The sequence below is a fragment of the Gossypium hirsutum genome, chromosome D03, assembly GCF_007990345.1.
Source record: "Gossypium hirsutum isolate 1008001.06 chromosome D03, Gossypium_hirsutum_v2.1, whole genome shotgun sequence".
Lineage (NCBI taxonomy): Eukaryota > Viridiplantae > Streptophyta > Magnoliopsida > Malvales > Malvaceae > Gossypium > Gossypium hirsutum.
The window spans coordinates 50584624-50595452 of NC_053439.1; the positions used below are offsets into that span (position 1 = coordinate 50584624).

Consider the following 10829-nt stretch of genomic DNA (forward strand, 5'->3'; position numbering starts at 1 on the left):
CTATACAAAGCCATTCTTTAACCACCAATACTTGCAACATTTATTATAATTTAGACAAATTAATAACTATGTATAAAAACATAATAAAATATTTTTAAAATTAAATATAATAATTAATAATAAAATTAAATATAATATTTTTATTAAAAAATATCTTCTATAATGTCTTATTCGCTTAAATCTCTTTTACCTTCTCTTAAATCATATTCTTTTGTATCCATAAACCTATCCGAATGATGAGATGGGATCATCAAAATTCTTAAATTTGTGCTTATCCTCTTTATTATTTGATCAACTCAATTTGTTAAATTACTTTAAACAAAAAAAATTAATTTATATTTATATAACTAAAATAAATATTATAATATGAATTTATTTTATAATGTGGGATATAATTATATTTAATACATATATATATACACGTTTAACTACAGATAATATATCAATTGCCATATATAGGTAAATTATGAATGTATAATAATTATTATACAATTATAATATTACAATGTGCATTTCTTTTATTAATGATATGCAACCTAAACCTTAAACGTGAAACTAATTTTATGGTAGATTATAATATATATACAATTAATATTATATAATTAAAGTAGATAATTGATTATATGTATCCTTGTATACGACCATGTTATTATTATACTGTAAGCTTAAACCTAAAACATGTAACTAACTTTATGATAGATTATAATACATACAGTTATCATTACGTAATCAATGTAGATTATTAGTGATATGTAACCTTATGTACCATTATGAATGATACTATAATGTACATTTTTATATTAATGATATGTAATCTTAAATCCTGAACGTGTAACTAACTTTATAATAGATTATAATATATACAATTAGCATGAGTTGAGTAATAAAGTTATTTGGGATTGTTATGGAACTTTTAATTTGTTTGGAATTCTTATGTTTAAATTGTTAAGTATATTTAAATTGGAGTTAAATTGTTATGTTTAATTTGTTTGGATTATTATTTAATAACTTTTCTTAAATTGCATTTATTTATTATTAATTATGCATAAAATTTATTTAAAACGATTATTTTATTTTCATATTATTTTGCGGAATATTCGACGCATTATCGAAGATATTAAATTCTATTTTTTTTTTTTGCAAATTGTTATGAAACTTTTAACTTATTCAGAATTATTATGTATATATAAATTGTTAGTGAAATTATTATGCTTAATTTGTTTGGATTGTTATTTAACTATTTTTATAAAATTGTATTTATTTATTATTAATTATAAATGAATTTCATTTAACAGATTACAAAAATGAACTAAAGTATATGAGGAAATCCAAATTTAAAAAATCAATCTAAGTACAACTTTAAATTTAAAACTCAACTCCAATACCAGAAAAATATATTTATCTTATAAAAAAATTATAAGTAATCATATCATATTCTAAATTCAAGCAATTGGTGAAACAATGGGAGCAGTCAGGATTGTTTATTTTTTTATATTGAATTGGAACCTCCCCCACATATCCCCTTAAACCACTAAATAACAGTATTTTTTATAACTAAAAATGCAAACTCACACCCTTTTTCTACTTTCATATTCCTCTTGAGAAAAAACACAAACAAATTGCCTATAAAGGAGAACTCCATTTTCGTAGTATTTCTCATCAACCAAGAAATTGGCCAATTCTAACTACCAGCTTGACAGTTTAGACAAATCGAATGCTACAGAAAGCTGGGGAATTTAGAAGGCATGCAATAGGTGGACATTCGAAAGGAAGGAAGTTGAGCCGTGGTGTGGAATGTGGTGTTCTTTGGGTATCAGGACTTCACTCAAGGAGCAGGCTTCAGCCAAAGGCCTCTGACTCTCCAGAATGGTATAATCCACCTCCACAGGTTATCAAAGTCAAACTGCGATGCTGCATTCTTAAACCAATCTGAAATGAGTGGTATTGCTGCTATCACTAGGAACAGCAACAGAGAAATTGTTGACGGAATCAATGCACTGGTGTTTGCTTTGTCAGCACAAGTGGCTGAAGCTCTTGCTTTAAGGCTAGGTTCCCCCAATCTTATAGCTGCGAAAAGATGGCAGAATGTAATCTTAGAGTCAGACTGTGAAAACATTAATCAAAGCCATCAATGGAAAGGGAAGCAAAACATGGGATATTGCCTCCGTAGTTGACTACACTCTTCTTACAGTCTCAAACTTCAATAACTATGGTTTGCAATGAATAAAAGACTTATTTAGACCAAAAGAAATAAATTAAAGGGCCTATATGATCCATTTAATTGAAATTGAAACAATTTCCGTTCGCAGAAACAGCTTTTATATCACCTTCCTCAATAAAGTTTCTGTCTTTGTTCTTTCACCCCATCCTCCCACAATTATGGCCGAACACCCACCATCAAACACTTTCATCGTGGCTGCTATCTCCCTCTCCATCCTGATTTTTGAGAAATAATCCTTAAATTCATCAGCATGATCCCCAGAGACTAAACAGTCAACACCATCACATAAAATACCTAAAAGAGAACTAACCACCTCACCCTCCATTTTTGGGTTTTTCAAAGGTTCCCTCTGCTTGAGATATTTTTCTAACTTCATATAGATATGGGTATTTTATCCAGAACTTGGAATTTCTTGGGGCCACTAAACAAGAATATTACCACAAGTGCAACAACCAAAGAAGGATCTTCTAAGCTAGGAAACATGGTCAGCCGAAATTTACTCCTACTAACACAGATCTTCCGAAGTTTGTGCATAAGACTGGTCTGCATCAGTGAAAGCATAGAATTAGAATGTAAAAATGCGAAGCACTAGTACCACAAAGAAAGTATGACATAAGAACCTATAGTGTACGAACCAGTAACCTGATTCAAGTAGAGGCCTATAACAAGGATCAAGGAACCAACAATAACATTGTTATTTAACTGGACGGAGCAGAAGTGCAAGACAAGCCCTGCTGCTGCCAGATAGGCAGTGCACACATATTGAAAGAGAACATGTCCGGGTTATTACCAGGGAATCAAGGATGGAGAATTTATGCTATGTGTAGTAGGAATATTATTTTTCCAACATGTCTTAGTACATGAGTTAGCAACAAACTAATTTCACTTGGGAATTTTTAGCTACCAACATGACTTGTTTTCAGCAAAGGGAAGGAAACATTTTTACTTATTTTGAAGAGGTTTTATTTTTTGCTGGAGTTTTACTCATCCTTCTAATTTCGAGTTTAAATTTGTACTAGTTATTCTTTATGTTATAACAAACTATTTTAATACTTATGTAATAATTAAGCTTTTCCTTGTGTTAATATATTAAATAACCAAACAAGGCATTAAGGTATAAAAAGATAGAGATAAAATAAAGGTACTGAACCCTATACATTTTCCTATATTTGTTAACTTAAGCATTGGACTGCATCCCAAGATGTCAACTCTCATTCCTCTTCAGAAGACCATCGACCAGTATCCTATATCCCACATGTAAGACTAGTTTCCAAATCCAAATAAGACAATGGAAAAGGAACCTGATGCCAAATATCTCAATGATCTCCTATGTGGAATAGCTATTTCCAACTTCTTTTTTGGATAAGTAGATGACTTTTATTATCTGAGCTGATACGATACGGAATTACAACTCATGTCCCAGGTTGTACAATTAATCAAACATCTCAAAGTTTAGCTTCCAGTTCCTATACAGTGTCAAATGAATAGTATAGCTATTTCCAACTTGGACATAGGACAAACATCCATGGTTGTTGTAGAGAAGTTAGCTGTCAAGTTGTTAGAAAGTTAGTTCACAAGCTGTTAATATCAGTTAGTTTGTTAGTATGCAGTTAGTAGTTGTTAGTAGACAGCAGATTAGTATAAATGGAAACTTTGGTTGTAAGTTAATGCAATGAAGAATTTCTTCTTCACAATTCATCTCTGTGTTTCTCCGCATTGATTTCAGCTCGTCCTCAGCTGTTTTAGCGGTAGTAAATATGGTTGTGAAGAGAAGACATTTGGAATGCTAAGGGCACAGTCATAAAAGGGACATGGCATGTTTGCAGAAAAAAAGCGAGAAGCAGCAACTAATTTGGGTCATTGAGGCCTAACTTTGAAAATGGGAATCAGAGTGATTTACAGATTATAATACCTGAGCCACAATGGAATCACCTTTGTAGATGGTGCAAGATCTTTGGAAATGGCAGCCTATGACCTTGAAATCACAAGTTAACTCTCCCTGACCCTGATTTTCAGAAACAAGGAATACCTCCAGCTCAGTTCTCGTGAACTTTGTCAATACCCTCTGGACTTTGAATATCAGATTCTTGTCACCATCATCACCCTTGAAACCTTGCCAAGACCCATCCTTGAACCAGGAAAAATACGAAAAAGTTCAATAACTATGACAACATTTAATCATCTAAGCGGTTTCTACTTCCTAATTTGAGCTGCAGAGCATTTAACCCAAAAAAGAAAACCAAAAAAAATTTACTTTTTGAAGTTAAAGTGATTCATTTTGATGAAACTGCATAGATTGAGAGACTAACATTATGAGGGTAGAGAGAGATGAGAGGATTTCCCGCGGAATCGAGGAGAATAGCCTTGGCATGTGAGAAGGATGATTTGGAATCTTGACGGTTGACCTTGAAAACGATGTTCCCGGAAGAATCAGCGAATCCAAGGACGCCACGAGGGAGAGCACGGTGCTTCTTGGATACGAATAGATCGAACGGGATCGGCGTGTTCGCCGGATATACCGGAGCTGAAGTAGTTGCCATTGGAAAATTTTATCCGACTCTTATCGACGGGGAAAAGAACTCTCGAATTCAGCTTATGATAATATTGAACAAACAAAAAGGGGGGCTGACCTTCCAAAGGATGCCAACAAATTCATTTGGTTAAAATAGCCATCATGTATTTTCGCAGAATTTATTCCATTAAATTTTATTTTTCAAAAATATTTTTTAAAAAATTAATCTCTTTACTTTATTTATAAATTTATTTTTTTAGGGTTTGTTTGATTGACGGAATTGATTTTCCGGAAAATCATTTCCAACTTTTTCAGCGTTTGATTGGCGGAAAATATTTTCCATTTGGAAAATGAACTCCAAAACAAGGGAAAATGGGTTACATTTTAGGGAAAATATCTTACTCTCTCAATTTTCGTAAGACATTTTCTGTGCTCTCCTCTTTATCGCCTCCTTCATTCCTTCCTTTATTTCCGGTAGAAAACTACTTCTGTTTATCGATTTTCCAGTAACTTGTTTTTTTAATTATTCAATACTTGTTTTTTAACACAATTACAAATAATTTATTTGATATTAGTTTTTTTTTCAATTTATAACGATTAATATTGTAGCTTAATAATTGAGTATTATTCTAAAAAATTTTTTATTGCAATATATGTAAAAATAATTTAAAATATAAAAATTTATTAATATATATTAATATATGTAAAAACAACTTTTCCGAAAAATATTTTCAAAAAATCTGCCAAGCAGCAGAAAATATTTTACACAGATTCAATCAAACACCATAAAATATTTTCCAGTAAATCATTTTACAGAAAAGTAAAATATTTTCTAGAAATCATTTTACGAAAAATATTTTACTGGCAATCAAACAGACCCTTAAATTTATGCACAAATATATTAATTAAAATATATTAAATATATTTATAATTTTTTAAAAATTTGCATTGTTCACAAATAATAAAAAACAGTGTGTTTTAAATATTTTATAAAATATTATATATTGTATACTATTTTTTAATATCGACAAAACTATATATTGGGCATTATAGAAATTTTAAAATTGTATAAATAATCGGGTAAATTACACATAAAAGCCCTATTTTTTTAAAATTTATTCAAATAGGCCCAGTATTTTATTATTTATCGGAATGGGCCATTTTCCCCAAAATCGCATCCACGTCAGCGCGATGTCAGGGGATGTGTTAGCAAATCACGTCCACGTCAGCGCGATTACTTACGTGGCAACAAATCGCGTCCACGTAAGCGCGATTTGCTGACGTGGAAGCAATAATTCATGAATACTTTATGTTTTTTAGCTTGGAAAACTTTGAAAGGCCATAACTTTTGACTCGGTTGTCTGATTGAGACGATTTTTTTTATTTCGAATAACTTTTCGAGATCTACGCGCTAACAAACAGCCAAAGGCGGTTTCCTGCAGTTTTCGTCGAAAAAAATCCTTTTTTGCCTCTAAATTTTGATTTTTTCGGTTTAAAATTGAATTTTGAAACATTCAAATCATTATTTTCCTTATTTATTTGAAGTAAACACCGGAATTTTTTTTACAGAATTGTTGTATTATTTTTTCTAATTTGACACGTGTATGGAATAGGTCCGATAAATCATTAGAACGTAAGTAATATAATTAAGATAATAACAGTGTTTTTATAATATATCAATTAATTAGTTTAGTTTAGTTGGTTTAGATGCTTGCTCTTTTTTCTTAGTACCTTGGTTCGAATCTTCTTGTCAATAAATTTGAATCTTTTTTGTACTTGTTGCATTTATTTTTTTTAATCAATTAACTCTTCAATATTACATTAATATATATTATTAGTACAATAGTATAGACGGATTGACAATTTGAGCTATAATATTATGAATATTAACTACAATACATAATTTGAGCTACATATTACAATAATACATTAATATGTATTGTTAGGGGCAAAATACCAAAAAAAGGGGCAAATTACACATAAAAAGGGGGTATTTATACTTTTTTTTGGGACCGTTGGGTACTGTTCACGCGTAGGCCGAAATCGCGTCCACGTCAGTGCGAGTTGCTGATGTGGCAACAAATCTCGCGATATTTATACTTTTTTTTGGACCGTTGGGTACTGTTCACGCGCGGGCCGAAATCGCGTCCACATCAGCGCGAGTTGCTGATGTGGCAACAAATCGCTCCCCTTAGTACCTTGGTTCGAATCTTCTTGTCAATAAATTTGAATATTTTTTGTACTTGTTGCATTTATTTTTTTTAATCAATTAACTCTTCAATATTACATTAATATATATTATTAGTACAATAGTATAGACGGATTGACAATTTGAGCTATAATATTATGAATATTAACTACAATACATAATTTGAGCTACATATTACAATAATACATTAATAGTATTGTTAGGGGCAAAATATCAAAAAAAGGGGCAAATTACACATAAAAAGGGGGTATTTATACTTTTTTTTTGGACCGTTGGGTACTGTTCATGCGTAGGCCGAAATCGCGTCCACGTCAGTGCGAGTTGCTGATGTGGCAACAAATCGCGCGATATTTATACTTTTTTTTGGACCGTTGGGTACTGTTCACGCGCGGGCCGAAATCGCGTCCACGTCAGTGCGAGTTGCTGACGTGGTAGCAAATCGCGTCCTTGAGGGAGCGATTTGTTGCCACATCAGCAACTCGCGCTGATGTGGACGCGATTTCCTGGCGCGTACGCTGACATCGCGGAAAATGGACCATTCCGGTAAATAATTAAATAATTAGCCCATTTCAGTAATTTTTTTTAAAAAATGGCTTTTATTGGTAAATTGCCCTAAATAATCAACTATAAATTTTGTAAAAGAATTTTAAAATTTTGTCAGACATGGGATAAGTTGGGGACGGCTGAGGTGCTTTGTTGGCCGAAAATATGCTAATGAATAATTTGACCAACTATTTAAAAGTGCAGATAGATTCGGGAAGTAATGACATGTACTGCTATTGGGTTGTGTTGGAGAGAGCATAGAGAAAGCTTTGCATTTGGCAACATCGGAAGCCCCGAGGATGCTCATATCATTGTTGTTGTTCTTGTTGTTAGCATGATAGTGAAGTTGTTAGGGTTTTGGGGGTTGAGAGTAGTATCGTTCTAAAAGGAAGCTATTTCGGTCCATGCTCATCGCACTGATTGTTGATACAATGCATAACAAGGAAAGACGTAAGGAGGAGGCAATGAAGAGGTAAGGAGGAGTATGTGGTGGAGTTAAGAAGGTCGGTTCACCTAAAAAGGTGGAGAGCTGAAAATGGACAATAGGACAACTTGATTGTTGAAGAAGAGAGAGATTGCTTGGAGTAAGTTTAGAGCTCAAAAGGTTGATCTTTTCTTCATCGTTGGGAGAGTATTTATAGAAGAGGTCATTTTGTCCTATAGTGTGATGTGGCAGGCCATTATAATAGATAATGTGTAACACCCTTATACCCAATCCGACGTAGGGACCTGGTATAAAACTATTACATTTGGTGCCAAAGCGATTTTGGCTAGACACTATGTAATTTAAACATTTACCCATACTATTTTAACTTATTTAACCCAATATTTATTACTATAAACATACGGCGTCATTAATGGATGTTCGATTACATTTAGAAATGATTTTAAAATTATTTTTACTCAAAACAGATGTCAAGTATCGATACTTAAACACAAGGTATCAATACCTTATGAAAGATATCTATACCCTTGAACAATATCAATACCAAAATAGCATTTTGGAACTCCAAAAATTTTAAATTTTGATGAAGATATCGATACCTTGCCTTTGGAATCGATACCAAAGGTGATATCGATACCATAATCACATTCTATTTTGAAAATTTTGAGTTCAAGGCCCAAGTATAGATACCTATACCCTTGGTATCGATACTTTGTGTAAATTTTGGTAAAAATCAATTGAAAATTTTGCTAAAAGTCCCTTGCAAAGTTTTGGATCCTTTTCAACACTTAAAACCATTCAAAGTGCCTTAAAGCAATTCAAAACAACTCCAATTCAACCAAATTATCACATTATCAAACCACAATTGCATGCATACATATGGCTATCAATAATTCATTTCATATAGAACCAAAATAGATAAAATTTTAAGAGTTTACATTTTAGTCCCTAACACTTGGGAAGACATTTGGTCTACCTATGTACATGCCATTTTAACCCAAAATATATACCTACTCTTGTAGCTCTTGGAGATGTGATGAGATGAGAGATCTCCTAGCTTGATTCTAGCTCTTCAAGTCTATTTGTACCTATGCGTTGAAATAAATTGTTGAGTCGATGTAGGCTTAGTAAGCGCTACGAAAATAAATGAATACAACATATGTTTAAAATGTTACTAAAATACATCATATATTCACACATGAACTTCAATATAACTAAACATTCATTTCATCAGATTTATTTACTTTGAGTGGTTTTTATACTTACCTTGATACCTTAAATACTCATATTACTAGAATTCTACACATTTTGCCCGTAGTAGACTATTTAAAACAATTCAGGATATGCGGATCAAGTACAAAGGTGCAACTATATGCACAAGTAAATGGAGAGCATTGAGGTGCTAATATCACTAACGTGCTTAGAAACAGAGAGCGCACTGAGGATCCTTAATGGCATGTCACTAATATCCTAATAGTTCTAATTCTGTCTACTTGTGCATAAAAGCTAAATTTCATACATTTATATACTTTACATAAGTATTTCAGAAAAGATTTCACATTTTCCATCATCCACAATTTAGTTCCCATTTCATAAATCACAAGTATAATGCTCTTTCCACACACTTTTATTTTTCTCAACATAAATTTTCATTATTCAACCAAGTATATCATTTTATGTTCTTCACCTATACTTTTCTTAACATATTTCATAATTTCACAACTTAGCCCTTTTATTTCACATAATAATATTTACTTAATTACCCTAGGTAACTAACATATTACGATAAGAATATTTTAAAAAATAGATTGAAATTCCTTGTAGTACTTACAATAAAATGGTTGAGATGATGTATTTTCTTCGTCCTTCACTCCTTGGCCTTCTCCTTTCCTTTTCCTTCAATATTATCTTCTCCCTTCTTTTCTTTTTCTTCAATTTCATATAAAACATATATTACTTGTAAGTTAAAACTAAAATCATATAACTTTTCTATGCTAGTTAATGAAAATAAACATGTATGACATGAAGATTTCACCATCTCTTACCTTAAATACTTGAGATTACCACTAAACCCTACCTTTCTCTCTCCTTCAACTCCTCTATGGAAGCTCTCCTTAAAAAACTAAGGTATCTACTAGTTTTATCTAGAGTTTTTACTAAAGAAACATCAAAGAAATGGAAGGTTTTAAGCTTGATTTTGCTCAACAATGGTGGAAGGGCATGTTTGGGATAAAAGCAAAAGTTTGGAGAAGATGAGATGAGAGTGACAGTGGCTTCTTGAATAAGAAAGATGATAGCCACCATCTTTTTCTCATCTTTTCTAAACTATTATTTAAAAATATCACATAATTTTAAATTAAGAATGGTTAAATTGCTAATAAGTCCTCTAGCCATCCATCATTTCACTTTAGCCCTAATCATTATGTTCAAAAAAAAAAAATTCTACTTGGTTAATTATCAATTTATCCCTCATCACCTTTAATAATCTCATAAATGGCTCATATTTTTACAAAATAAACTTCCTATTAGTCCTTCCTTGATTTGCCATATTTTCTATATATTCACATAACTTCTTAATTTACTACTTTTGCCACAATAATTTTTATACTCCTACAATTTAGTCAATGCTTCTATTTAAATATTTCCTATCTAAAGAATATTTTTTAATTTCCTATGGATTCTTATTACTTTTTAATTTAATACTCAAAATTCCAATTTGTTCTATTTTAAGAATTCTATACTGATTACTGACTCGATCCATCACTGTACTTAACTCTGAGTTAAGAATGTTACATAATGGATGTATTGGCATAGTGTACGTGAGGCACAGACGTCATGGTTTTAGACAGTATGAGGTTGTTGCTATTTTTTGGTGGGCCTCACTCGCCGTTAGAGGTGT

General features: G+C 31.7%; 1 protein-coding gene and 1 long non-coding RNA gene across 7 annotated transcripts; both read right to left on the reverse strand.

The window, feature by feature from the left end:
- Positions 1-1382: 1382 nt before the first annotated feature.
- On the reverse strand, positions 1383-4897 carry LOC107927144 (protein LURP-one-related 7). Of its 6 annotated transcripts, XR_001692389.2 has the most exons (5): positions 4531-4868; positions 4134-4349; positions 2540-2764; positions 2328-2436; positions 1383-2067 (listed from the first exon to the last, which is right to left on the reverse strand). XR_001692389.2 is itself a non-coding variant. In XM_016858149.2 (4 exons), exons 1-4 carry the CDS (start codon positions 4759-4761, stop codon positions 2062-2064), a joined length of 558 nt encoding a protein of 185 aa, XP_016713638.1. In that variant the 5' UTR covers positions 4762-4883; the 3' UTR covers positions 1383-2061. The 6 variants fall into 6 exon arrangements, 3 of the variants coding, with proteins under 3 accessions (XP_016713638.1, XP_016713637.1, XP_016713636.1); XR_001692388.2 differs by having other exon boundaries at positions 1383-2436; positions 4531-4883; XR_001692387.2 differs by having other exon boundaries at positions 2328-2764; positions 4531-4883.
- A 3837-nt stretch (positions 4898-8734) lies between these two features.
- Positions 8735-10219, reverse strand: LOC107927092 (uncharacterized). Its single transcript, XR_001692373.2, has 3 exons — positions 9976-10219; positions 9762-9859; positions 8735-9018 (listed from the first exon to the last, which is right to left on the reverse strand). It is a non-coding gene; the product is annotated as an uncharacterized lncRNA (long non-coding RNA).
- Between the last annotated feature and the right edge of the window lie 610 nt (positions 10220-10829).

What these genes read in the sequence shown, in the direction of transcription:
- LOC107927144 (XM_016858147.2), bottom strand. Translation starts at nt 4,761, where the DNA reads ATGGCAACTACTTCAGCTCCGGTATATCCGGCGAACACGCCGATCCCG. An exon ending in TCTCTCTCTACCCTCATAAT is followed by an intron (nt 4,350 to 4,530) that starts GTTAGTCTCTCA and finishes TCCTGGTTCAAG; the next exon opens with GATGGGTCTTGGCAAGGTTT. An exon ending in ATCTTGCACCATCTACAAAG is followed by an intron (nt 2,068 to 4,153) that starts GTGATTCCATTG and finishes ATCTTTTCGCAG; the next exon opens with CTATAAGATTGGGGGAACCT.